This window comes from Protomyctophum parallelum (assembly GCF_964188405.1).
Source record: "Protomyctophum parallelum genome assembly, chromosome: 6".
Classification (NCBI taxonomy): Eukaryota; Metazoa; Chordata; class Actinopteri; order Myctophiformes; family Myctophidae; genus Protomyctophum; species Protomyctophum parallelum.
In genome coordinates this window covers 38,888,412-38,901,652 of record NC_139701.1, presented here as the reverse complement: position 1 = coordinate 38,901,652, position 13,241 = coordinate 38,888,412, and the positions used below count along the sequence as shown (strand labels likewise).

Here is a 13,241-nt window from a genome sequence, read left to right as displayed (position 1 = left end):
TGCTAACGCTGCACTATTAACCACTTACCCCCCCAGCAGTATGATAATCTACAAGCTCACAACGCGCTTGTAGATCGACTATTATTGCCAAAGGGATGCACGCACGCACGCACGCAGGCACATACACCATGTCCTGGAAAGTGATTCTGTTTTAAGTCAAGTTCAGTGTCAGAGTCTTGCCTGGAAATGACAGGCCTGCTGTTAAAGATCAGAGTCAAATCAAGATCGCCCAGGGAGAAGGCCAGCCAAGCAAGCTAGCCCCTCTGTGTGGATTATCTGAGTGTGCGCCTGGCACACGTGTGTATGTGTATGTGCACGGAAGTGCACGTTGCATATTATACATTTGTTTATACAGACGTGAGTGTGTGCACGTGTGTGTGTGTGTGTGTGTGTGTGTGTGTGTGGGGGGGGGGGGGGGGGGGGGCTCATGGCAGCACTTGGCAGAGCGTGCTCCCTTCTCCCTGGTGTCTCTGATCAGGGGACCAGCCAGGCATGGAATGGAAACTTTAGAGATTTGCAGGAGCTGCTTGCTAAATACGAACACCCACCCACCCTCCACCAATCCCCAACACGCACACACGCACGCGGGTCGTGCGCGCATAGATGGCTGTACATCTAAGAAAATAACTAAAGCAGGCCGTGATGATAATTAATTATATTTTATGGGGCCATCATCATTTTTCTCACCTGGGGGGATTCCTGTCTTGGCTCCAAAAAAGGAACCGACAAGGATTTCACAGAGTATAATGAACCAAGTTTGTTTGGGTGAAGACAAAACGATCCAAAGATCAAAGAGTAATCCCCATGTAAAGGGAAAATGAGGTCAGTCGTGTTTTGTTGGAAGAAAACATGTTGGAGTTGAAGGTTCATTTCTGGATCAAGAACTGAGCCATGGTTTCCTGGGTCCGACACTGGAGAGATGTATATCATGTCAGCTTCTAGAGGAATAGATGGAGAGCAGATGCAATAGGACTGCTGTGGGTTGTTGTGAGCAGATGTGTTGTTAGCAACAGAAAAATTATTGTTTAGCCTCTGACTCTTTCTCACTCCGTCTTTCTCTCTCTCTCTCTCTCTCTCTCTCTCTCTCTCTCTATCTCTGTCTGTGTGTGTGTGCGCGTGCATGCGTGCGCACACGTGTGTACATGCTTGAATGTGTGCTGTCCTATGTGAGTTTGTGTGGAAGTGCATAATACGTAATTTGCTGGTATTCATGCTGGGAATCGATGAGGCAAGGGATGCACTTTCTCAGGTTGAAATGTACTGTGCAAACTAGAAGGAGATGTAGAGAGAGGAGAGACTATAGAAGGAGATGGCAGAGAGAGGAGAGAGAGATATCCCCACAGACATGTGCCTGAGAGCCAGAGACTGACACAAGACCTGCTGCCTGCTCTGCTCTGTTGCACATCATATAGGTGTGTGTGTGTGTGTGTGTGTGTGTGTGTGTGTGTGTGTGTGTGTGTGTGTGTGTGTGTGTGTGTGTGTGTGTGTGTGTGTGTGTGTGTGTGTGTGTGTGTGTGTGTGCGTGTGCGTGCGTGCACACAGTATAGAATATGGATGGATGGATTGATTGAATGGATGGATATATGGATCACAACAATAACCCCGGCAACGACAGGCTGATTATGACAGGAAGCCTGATAACATTATCAGCCCAGCACAAATATGGACATGCCCGACATCCTCTCAAAATGGTACAACACCTTAAACCCCGAATCAGCCAGCCACTTGCTTAGCCACCACAAGAAATCATCTGATCTCAGCGTGATGAGTTTTCTTGCTGGTGTGTGACTGTAATGTCTGACAGTGAGTGAGACAGCAAGAGACACAGAGAGACTGCCTAACCCGGCCAATGCTGGGAACTGAAACCTTAGCGCGTTGATCAATGCATGTGCAATATCAGCGCTATAACACTGCATATATGCACATCACATCCGCAAAGATGCTATCACTCCAACTATACCGCAAAGACAGTTTTCTGTCATTTGATCTCCCCACGTCTCTCTTTCCCATCCATTCACAGAATTCAAAAATATTTACATTGCAGACGGGGTGGGCTTGTGTAATTTCATCTGCGCCTTGTGTGAATTAATTATTTAAACTCCGGGCTGCACAGCCACCACCACCACCATCGGCAAGTGTAGAGAGGAGGCGGAGGGTGGCAATCGTCTGAGTCTGGGGAACTCTTGCCAGCCAGCACAGGTGGCGTTTTGTCTGGAAGATGCCCAGGGAGTGAGGGGAGCGGAGCGAAGGGAGGAGGATAGTGGGAGAGGAGAGAGACAGGCAGAATCAGGACATACAGTAATTGGATTTATTATACTGTAAATTCGCAGTTACATATTATGTAATTGTATCATTCAAAGGGGTGATCTGTTAAGCAAAACAAGGACGTCACGGATTGTGTTTTTTGCCAGAATGAACTGTAGTAGGAGTCTGCAAGAGACAAATAGACCCATTTACTTTTAGGTACCCAGGCGGAGAAAGACGCCATAAAACAAATACATCTGCACAAGCTGAATGTGCAGGATTATGGCAAATGAATAGAAGGCGAGAACAACAGCAGACGGAGCCAGATGAACCAACCAGATGCATGCAAGCGGCAACAATCCCTCTCTTTGTCCTGTATAGTCACGGCATTGCCAGGAGCCTGCATTCTGGGTGATGGCGGGGCTCTTCTAAGTATTTACTGCCCTGTCTGAGAGCCTGGCAGCCGAGCCGGGCTGTTAGGAGCCGTGCCTCATCCGGCGTCGTGATTACAGCCCCAACCCAGCGGTCCGCTGAGCCACCAACCCACTGACAGCCTGCACTCCCACTGACAAACAGCATGGAGATGAGTCTCGCACATGTACATGCATCTGTGCTGTGACATGCAATGATGCGCACGCACGCACACGCGCATACACGCACACACACATGCACACACGCACGTCGCACACACACACACACACCCACACATGCACACAACATGTACGCACGTAAGGCTTACATTCTAATTCATGCAAATACATGCAAATAACCACATAGAGTACATAAATACTGAATGCACTGCGCTCAATTGAAACCATAGACATACTACAGTATGGCATAGGGGACAAGTACATACAGTAGGCACTCATCACATGCACGCACGCACGCATACTCGCACGCACACACAACTTAGTATGCAGCTCACTGAATGGAGACTGTTCATATGTCATCTCACTCTGCCGCAGTGTGAAGAATTCTCACCTCACTCTCTGCCCACTCACCCCACCCGGTGCCCACACACACACACACACACACACACACACACACACGCACACAAACACACACACACACACACACACACACACACTCACATGCACAGACGCACGTACATGCACGCACACGCACACGATCCACTAAAGTCCCCTGCCCGTACGGCTGCCAAAAAATTTGAGAACCCTGTAGGGAGTGGAGTTGGAAGGTGTGGAGTGGTGGGGGCACTGGGGGGAGGGGGGGGGTAAGGGGGGGGGGGGTAGAGCATCTGGAATAACACTCACTCCTCTCTCATACGCCCACCCCGGCCCTCTGATCTGCTCCCAACATGCACTCTGCTCCTCTTCCACCCCACCCCTCTCCCTCTCTTCTTTCCAATGACATCAGCGCAGGCAGGGGTTCTGAAAGTAGACCCCCACCGATCCACGTGTGTGTGTGTGTGTGTGTGTGTGTGTGTGTGTGTGTGTGTGTGTGTGTGTGTGTGTCCGTAGCTACTAAGCTGGTGCCATCCTGGCGGGGCCACTAGTGGCTCTTGTAAAGCGAGGGCTTTGGCTCCCGTCCATCGGGGCTGTACTGTCACTCCACACGCTCACACAGGTGGTCAACCGTGTGACCACTACTACTGTAAGGCTCCATTAGACCCCCGCTATTTATAGGTATCAAATCATGCTTGGTCTTCGCTCTTCCCTCCCGTGTTGATTTTGACTGGCTGCTCCTCCTCGCCATTGATTTAACCCTGTTAGTCTTAGAGAAACTGACTCGAGTGACAACTGTACCAGACCTCTTTTTGTTCCCCTCAGTATAGGCATGTTGTGGTTCAATGCAAAAAATACATCATTGCTGCTCGGGCGGAAACGACTTATCTCCATATTTCAACTGTTTGTGTTCATCCCATTCAGATCGGGAACCCCTTTTGGTGTTTTAAGCATTATGTTATACTTTAGCTATTGAAAAATAGAAGATCTACAAGCTCATAGGGATCTACGAGGTTGTAGATCTGCTATTTTTTGGAACAACACATTTTGGGATTGGGGTACGCAGCCAATTACATATCATTCTGGGGCTCCTTGACAAGAAATTGTTTGAGAACCACTGACATAGAAACACAGGTTTTTCTGAAAACTGTCATGATTTAGAAGACATTTGTAGAATCTGTTCTCAGGTCTAAATGGGAATTGGAATTTTAATGTTGAAAGGTTGTGGACATGCAGGTTTCAACCCGACAGAGACCATATATATTTCCAACATGAATGAAGACAGGAGTGAGTGAATGAATGTAGCTGCAAAACTTTGCTAGATGTAGATGTTTTGTTGGCTTGATGTCGCTGGCAGGCACACTCTGGAGAAATTAGCTCCTAATCTACTGCTTGTTTTAGAATCCCAAGGCTGGTTTTGGATTATCACCTGTCAATCACTACTAACTCCACGTACAGTATGCCAGCCATGGATGGTGTTTCGGTGGGTCGGGTGACAGCCACGCGCACACTTGTTGGTTGTGTGTGGGTAATATGTACGTGCTTGTGTGCGTGGGTGTGTGGGTGTGTGTGTGTGTCTGTATGTGTGCGTGCGAGAGTGCGTGCACAAGCATATGCAAGAATGTTAGTAAAGGTAGGAAGTCCTTCAGACTTGTTCTGACTGGATATCAATTGATTGACAGCATTAATGGTATGATAATGTGACACATCAGGCATCTGAAAAGCCTCATTTCACCAAGCAGTTGGTACTGTATAATCAGTCTCTTTGAGGAAAATCCCTCCATCAGTCCACCTGCCGTCTGTTCGGTGTTATCCATCCTAAAGCCTCTCTCTCTCTCTCTCTCTCTCTCTCTCTCTCTCTCTCTCTCTCTGTCTCCCAGGATGAGTGCCGTAACTTCATGAAGGTGTTGCTCAGCAGACAAGAAGGAGGCCTATTCATCTGTGGGACTAACGCTTTCAACCCACTGTGTGCCAACTATACTGTGAGTGTTGCCAGTGAATGCACACGCACACGCACATACACACACGCACAGGCATGCGTGCCGGCGACTTCTCTGCCAAACCAGTGGTACAGTGCATTAGGCATAGCAATTGGTGTAGCATTATAGAGGGTATGCGTGTGACATCCAAGATTCAATTCAAGATTCAATAATTTATTTGCCATGTCAACAAGTTGATAGGAATTTGTCTTGGTTCATACTCAACATATACAGACAACCATAGATACACAAACAAGAAGGACAAGTACAATACAAAAACAAAAACCAGCAGCATAGGAAATTACATCCAGTTTTTTTAACCCATTCAGGCCGAATCCGAAAAAGCCTTTAAAACCTATGGCCGATTTGAAAAATACCCCTAAAACCTGACTTTTTCTGGAATTTTTCACAGAAGTATCAACGTTTACTAAAACATTTATTTCTCAGCCTCTGTAGCATATAGAAACACAATTCCAACACTATTTGATAGCTTACACCTTTGGCTTTCATAGACAATTAGTTATCTTGGTCCAAGTCTTATTACAAAATCTACAAACTTTGAAAATGCCATAAAACTAATAAAATGTCTACCAAAAATGAATTTATCAGCCTCTATAGCAGATAGGAACTAAATGTAAAAAAGTATTTGAGATCTTACACCATAGGCTTTTATAAACAACTTTTATTTGTGCAAACTTTGAAAAAACACAAAATGTAGCAAATAGTGTGAACATTTGTCTGTGGAAACTGTCACAAGCAGCACTATTTCAAATAATAATAAAATATTAAATATTAAAAGATTGTTCAATAAAAAAAAGATAAAGTGCCTGTCATTGTTCAATAAAAAAGTGTGAACATTCCTCCGTGGAAACAGTTCACAAGCAGCACAAACAGTTAGTAGCTGGCAAGGTCTTTATGAGTCACAGTTTGTACCGTTCAGTGTCTGTCACTCACAACTGCGAATATGCTTGCCAAAGCACTTTGTGCACACATTCACCTGACACTGTAGACAGCCGGAAGTGACACTTCTTGCACGGCCCAAAGTGCCACTCTTCTCCTCCAAGCACACTGTGCAACCCCTCCTCTTCTCAGTGAGCTTGGGGACAAGGTCATGCTCAGATCTGCCTGCTGAAGGAGACGCAGACGCAGACGAAGGAGCAGGAGAAGAAGTGGAAGGAGAAGGAGCCGGTGTGGATCGTGAGGTCTGACGGGCCGGTCTGGAGCGTGTGTGAGGATCAGTCACTGGATTGACCAGCTCCTGTGCCAGGTCCTCCACCCACTCTTTGTAGCCAGGGTACTTCTTCTTGAAGTCCCTTCCTCCAACAGACTTCGCAGCAATGAACGCGTTGTGGCAGGACGTGCTCAAAAAGAAGAAGAAGACCCTCCTCCACCACTTCTTCGAACGATGATGGAACTGGTAGTAGCCACTAGCCAGTCATCTGTAATATATATATTTATTGAATATAAGATAATCAATGCAATATATTTATTATGGTTTGGCGATGTATTGGATCTGCTTTTTAGGTACTCAGGTCAAGTGCATCAGTCCCGACCATAGGGACTCTGAATCCCCCGTACCTAAACAGTAGATCCAAAACGACAGGTGGTAGCTGGGGTGGAGGTGGGTGAGCACTTTGTATACAGCAGCGCACAGTATACAAAAAGGCAGCAGCAAGCAAGCAAGCAAGCAAGCAGGAGGATGAATGCAAAACCTTCGGTTAAAGTAGCTGGTATGAGAGATTGGGTGAGCGTGTGATTGGCTGAGTGAATCATGTGGATGAGAGCCTGATGCTGCGGTGGCCCAATTAACGGCCGGCGCGCTGACTGAGGTTCCCTGACTGAACTTGCTCTGCGTATGTCTACGACAGGCGCAAATGCTCATTAGTAGCTGGTAGTCCGGTTGCAGGTCGGGCAGAAAAATGGGCATGTGTGCCCGAACGTGAAGGAGTTCAGTCCTGTCGTACTGAACGAGACCAACGCTGGGTTCCAAAAACAAACAAACAAACAAACAAAAAAACAAACAAGAGTAGAACCATGTCGCCATAGTGTGGCGCCATCTTGTCCGATCACACCCCCTGTCGGTGAGTACCGACAGGTACATCATCATCATACCCGGAAGTTATGCAGGAACACCTACTGAGTGGCAAAAACTACTTTCTGGCCTCAACAGCCAATACATTCAAATTGCATTAAACAACATTAAACTCACTTTGCCACTCAATTTGCCACTCACTTTATGCATGTGCATACCCTCTATTGGTAAGTGGCGTATTACGGTACTTTGAGGATTGAGTGCTTTCTCAGTCGAGGTTGATCGGACCAAAACTTGCAAGTGCCTTGTCGTCTCTCCTCAAGGATGCATTTTGGAAACCATGGGCCCCTCGGCTTCTATTATTATTCTAATGTTTTTTAGTACGTTCTCATCAATCACACAAAGTAAAGTATGACATCAACAACAACAAGACAGGCTTCACTCATTACAGACTCAGAGCCCTGCTATCATTTTAAAAAGAAAACAGGAAATGATGATTGATTAATGTCATTAGCTTTCAATTGTGTTCGTGTGTGTGTGTGTGTGTGTGCGTGTGTGTGTGTGTGTGTGTGTGTGTGTGCGTGCGTGCGTGCGTGCGTGCGTGTGTGCGTGCGTGCGTGCGAGAGAGAGAGATGGGGCGTGTACTGACCAAGATAAATACATACTGTACAGTAGAACAGACATAAATACATACTGTACAGTAGAACAGACATATTGCCACCCAGCCAGTCGTGTAAACCAATACCATACCTATCCTAATTCTGCCTGTCACGACTTAAAATCTTCAACAGCAGCCAAAATAGCAATTTCATTGCCAAAAACAGTAACGGAATGAACATGATTCATTGCCACAGTGATAGAGAAATTAGCCTGAATCCAATTTGTTAGTATGCACAGCGCTGCGCAGGCAGTGACAGGCAGCAGCACAAAGAAAAACAGGGTCCCCACCTTTTTCTTTTACATCTGTCTTCTTCTTGTCTTGTGTGCGGCAATGTCCCTGATCAAGTCAGTAAGAATCTGCCAGTAAGTCACTCTCCGACTTCGAGAAAGAGTGCTCGCCCCATGATGCGTTTGTGACAGATAAATCTGCAAAGCCAATAAACCACATTTGAGAAAATGTTCTGTGGTAGAGTTCTCACCCGAGACTGCATTTGGGCTATTGCACATGTAATGTTGTCGCTGCTCATAAAAAACTTTCAACTAAGCCATCTCCTTAACTTTTACATCTCCACTCATTGAGTTCAGTTCAATTGTCAAATACTGAGACTAGCAGCAGTTGCAGCCTGGTAGTTCTTGTGCAGAAAGGGAGGATGGATTATTCAGGAACTAAATTAGAGTTTTATGCTGTCATTCAGACTGGTACCAGCAATCAGTGTCACCTGATTAATCTATCAATCTAGCCATCGCAACCACAAACACACAGAGGCCTTCTCATAGCCCAGAAATTGAATGTACTACTTCAGTCTCTATAATTCTGCACAGTAAAATGTATTTACTCGGAATTAACTCAAAATGTAACCATATGGACCCAGTAAGGGTACACATTTGTATACTCTCAGAATTCAATTATATTACAGTGTAGTGTTCTGTTTCTGCACAGAAAAGCCACCTCAAGTTTCTAAATAGTTTTGCATAATGATCTCGCCTCGTCTCCTGTGGTTAGATTGGTTAACCAATCAGCAACGATCTACTTAAACACTGTATGCCGGAAGCACGAAACATGTTTTGTCTGCTTTTATGACATGGAAAAATGTGAAAACAGTTCCTTGTTTTGCTGATTGCGATCGTCCGACGCTGAGAACGGTATAAGGTCCTCGCACCACAAGAAACCCGAGCGCATGCGGAGCAACCCATTCAACTTTGTTTAGATTCAGGATTAATATAATCAGACATTTCTTTCAGAGCATCCTGAATGTTGGCATATGTTATAAAACGTTTGCCCCCCCCCCCCCCCCCCCCCCCCCCGTCATATCTGAGAGTGATTTTAGAGGTTAGCTTTGTACGACCACACAGCTAGTATAATCCAGCTTGCTTCTCACCGTGGGGTCCAAAATCTTGTCTGTTGAGGTAATCCATCATTTTCAAAATGTGGACACGTAAAACAGCTTTTTTTCTTTTTGAGTGGTGCAACCACTCCCTTACGGAGCCAGCTATGTGCTGGCTGGGTGGCTGGGTGGGTATGAGCACAAAAACAACATGGTTGTTGCTTTCGGGTTTCCAGTACAGTGACAGTACAGTACAGTACAGTACAGTAGAGGGTACAGTAGAGAGACCGCCGCACAGTAACTGTCATTTCTCTACCGTTTCGGACGCGGGGCACGCCAGAACCGGGGTGCGTTCCTGTGGGTCTGGAACTCCCAGCGCAGGTGTGTTACTGCTGAGAAGCAGAGGACACTCAGGGGAGATTGAGAGAGAGAGAGAGAGAGAGAGAGAGAGAGAGAGAGAGAGAGAGAGAGAGAGTGGGGGGGGGGGGGGGGGGGGGCTGGGGGGGTACTGGAGTTTGATTCTCTGGTTTGATTCTTCCATCAGCTCTGCCTCTGGTTAAGAATCCCAAACCTGTCTGGTTGAAGACTGTACAGTAGCTTGAGTTATACTTATACTTTAGAAGGACCAATCACTGCTTCAGCCTGCAAAGTGGTGGCTGTCCTCATTCAACCAATTAGCCACAGCAGCACGTTCTGCAGTTCTGATGCTGTCTCTGAAACCGAGCTCGCCAAACTCCTTTCCCAGTTAGTTATGGTGATGCTGCCAGAACTCGCCTAAAAACCTCCACCGTACAAAGCAAAGTCCTCAGTGTTGATTTAACTCTGAGAGCACTTTGCAGTGGTGGCCTTTTCTGGGTCAGGGGCCTCAGGGCCCACTTGAAAATCTCAAAAGCTTTTGCCCATCTGACCACTTAACATGGCATGGTCAGATGGGTGGGCTATGTGAATTTTCAGAGCATGTTTACCGGTATTTTATATATATTTTTAAGATGCTGCCTGTATTTGATAGTGGTAATCGAACCCCATTTTAACCACTATAGGCCAGAGGTTCCCAACCACTGGTACCTAGCCGTAAATAGAAGATTTGAGTACAGATTCGAAATAAATATCATCAGTTGTGCTGATTAGTCAGAGTTGATTAGACAGAGTTTTGTCAGAGCAGCAGCATTATTGGCTTAGGAATGGAACAAAAAGGGCAGGTATATACGCTCCTGTATTTAAAGTTAAACATCAGTTATTATGGTGGTACTAGGAGAGCCAAATATTTTCTTAGGTGGTACTTCAGTATAAAAAGGTTGGGAACCAATGCACTAGGCCATGGTAACCCCAGAGCATATTTATTTTAATGATCAATCAGTCGATTGTGTTCTGGCTTGGATCAGTGGAACTAACATAGCAATCCTATCCTCGCCTACAAAGTGCTGCTCATCAGCGATGGTGAATGTAAAACCATGATGTAAAAAGCCTTGTGATAGGCGGCAGCCACGGCAGCAGCATTTATATAGCCTAATGTATTATAAAATATATAACCATCCCGTGGCGCGCTTTGCCTGCATGCTCTGGGCTGCGCCTGTCAGCTCAGAGCAGTGTTGCCCGGCACTGTTTTTTTTTGCAAATCTAAGCCAGCAAATTTAAGACGATCTCTTCAAAATAAGAGTACCCTAAAGAGTATTTAAAAAAAGTTATTTGCCCATTAAAACTACAAATTAAGCATTTAAATGATGCTATAAGACACACATTATGTTTCTGTGTTATTTCATTACTTATTTTTACACAGAAACATAATGTGTGTCTTTACAATAACTGTAATAATAATACTAATAATGTAATGTAATAATTATTTAATTAACTAAACTTTTATTCTGAAAGCAACCGAATGTCTTAAATTTGCTAGCTCTCAAACAGGAAGTTCTAGATTTGCCAAAAAGACGGAGCCGTGTTGCGCAGGCTTGCGTGAAGGGGTTCTTCTTCTTGTACGTGGGTGACTGGTCTATTTGGCAGCCCGTTATCGCCACCTAGCGTCATTATAGCATAATAGCACATTATAGCATAACGTGTGCGTTCTCGTGTAAAGGGTAAAAAGAAAAGAGAACACAACGGGACTTTGCCGTTTTATCTGGAGATGGTCCTCGTGTAAATAGCACCTTAGTTCAGTCAGATAATACTCAAGGGGTGTTATTCAGTGTTATGCATGACCCACAGTCATACGCTGGCGTGGCAATCAGCTGACCAATTGGGCGGTGTATTTAAGCTCTCCTAAGACTGCATTCTTCCTGCGTTCCTTCTGTTATGCGTTCCTGGTTGTTGTTATGCGCTGTTTGCTCCCACCGCCACCCCAGCACCACCGGCGGGCTCTGCTATTTCTGTTCCCCATGGGGGGGGTTGTTATTGTATACTGTATCTATTTGTCAAACACTATGATTTTTAATGAATGAAAAAGATATGTAATTCAGTCAGATAACTCATGAATAGCATTCGCTCGCTCCCTGCTCGGCACAATTAGACAGGGAGCAGGGAGCGAACGCCAAGATAAAATATTATATGCACACTTGTATTCTCATTCTATAATAAATATTTGTTCTATTCATGAGTTATCTGACTGAATTACATATCTTTTTCATTCATTAAAAATCATAGTGTTTGCCAATTATTTGAGGGCCCACTTGCAAATATCCTCCAGTGGGCCCCGGCCCACATGGGTTGAGAACCGCTGGTGTATCGGACCCAGACGGACTGGGCCATTTGGGTCTATTTGGACAAAGAGTATTGTACGGTTTGGATGCCAGAGCCACACACAGCTCCCGCTTCAACCTGACCACCCGTCAGTGGCAGCATTCAACTACACACTAATGACTGCAAACCTGTGGAACAGAAAGGGTGTACATCAATATGAATCACCTGCGATTTCACATCATTTCAGTGGAATATTTAATGATGGTTGGCACTCGAGTGGGAGAGAGAGCGGAGAGAGAAGAGAGAATTAAGCGTGCACGTGGGCGAGAGAGACAGAGAGAGAGAGAGAGAGAATTCAGTTGCACTATCAAAGCCTTTTGAGATAAGTGTTATTTTCAGTCTCTCACATTTCAAACAGTACCAACCACTACCAGGCCCATTAGCTGTCATCTATTAATGACGCTCTAGAACCGTGGAGAGAGAACGCACCTGTCTAAACCTGATGTTATGGCTGTCTTCATCTCCAGGGACTAGTTAGCATACTGTTTTATTTATAGACACGTTTTTTTGTATTTTTTAATGACAGGTAATACAGTAAAAAAAAAAAAAATCTACAGTGGGCGTTGACAACGATGCTGTGAGAGTTGAGCTAGGCTTTGCCCATGTCCACTTTTGAGGTGAATGGGAGAGAGAGAGAGACACAGTACACATAAACATACTACTGTACTGTATGTGTGAATCAGTGATGTAAAATACATACACTCAAGTACTATACTTAAGTACAATCTTGAGGTATTTTTTGAGTGGTGCAACTACTCCAAGGAACAGCAATGTCCGTGTCCGTGTGTCCACCTATGTGTCCACCTATGTGTTCACCTACCGTATGTGTTGGTTAATGAGCACCAGTATAATGAGTACCAGTAGGGGCGCTGTTGTGCCAGAAACAGAGAGAGGGATAGTGCTGCACTGTTGCCTGCTAATGAGAGAGAGAGAGAGAGAGAGAGAGAAAGAGAGAGAGAGCTGGTGGGGGGGGGGGGGGGGGGGGGCTTGCATGGCTTGCATGGCCCTCCTAAAGGCCTCACCGTGGGTTTGTTGGGCTTCTTCCTCACGGAAGACACAGGCTGGGGCGCTAACCCATACTGCTCCCGGGTGCCGTCTAATTTCCGGCTGCCACCCGTCTCTCCGGTGGTCACCAAACTATTCCTGGTTGTCACTTAGTCTATTCCTATGAGTCACTATAAATAGAAGAACTATAACAAAATACATACATAAATGGATGCACCTGGGACGTATCCTCAGTGATGTATCCCAAGGTCATCGAGGTTTCGGGTCTCGTAACATCATACCCCTCACTCAGGTGACC

General features: G+C 45.6%; 1 protein-coding gene across 3 annotated transcripts in view; it reads left to right on the top strand.

Moving 5' to 3' along the window:
* The window catches only part of sema6bb (sema domain, transmembrane domain (TM), and cytoplasmic domain, (semaphorin) 6Bb), a 173,712-nt gene that overhangs the window by 91,643 nt on the left and 68,828 nt on the right, over window positions 1–13,241 (top strand). For all 3 annotated transcript variants that reach the window (XM_083767714.1, XM_083767713.1, XM_083767715.1), the window contains exon 6: window positions 5,090–5,191. In XM_083767714.1, the coding sequence (XP_083623840.1) occupies window positions 5,090–5,191 (102 nt within the window). The remainder of the gene's footprint in view (window positions 1–5,089; window positions 5,192–13,241) is intronic.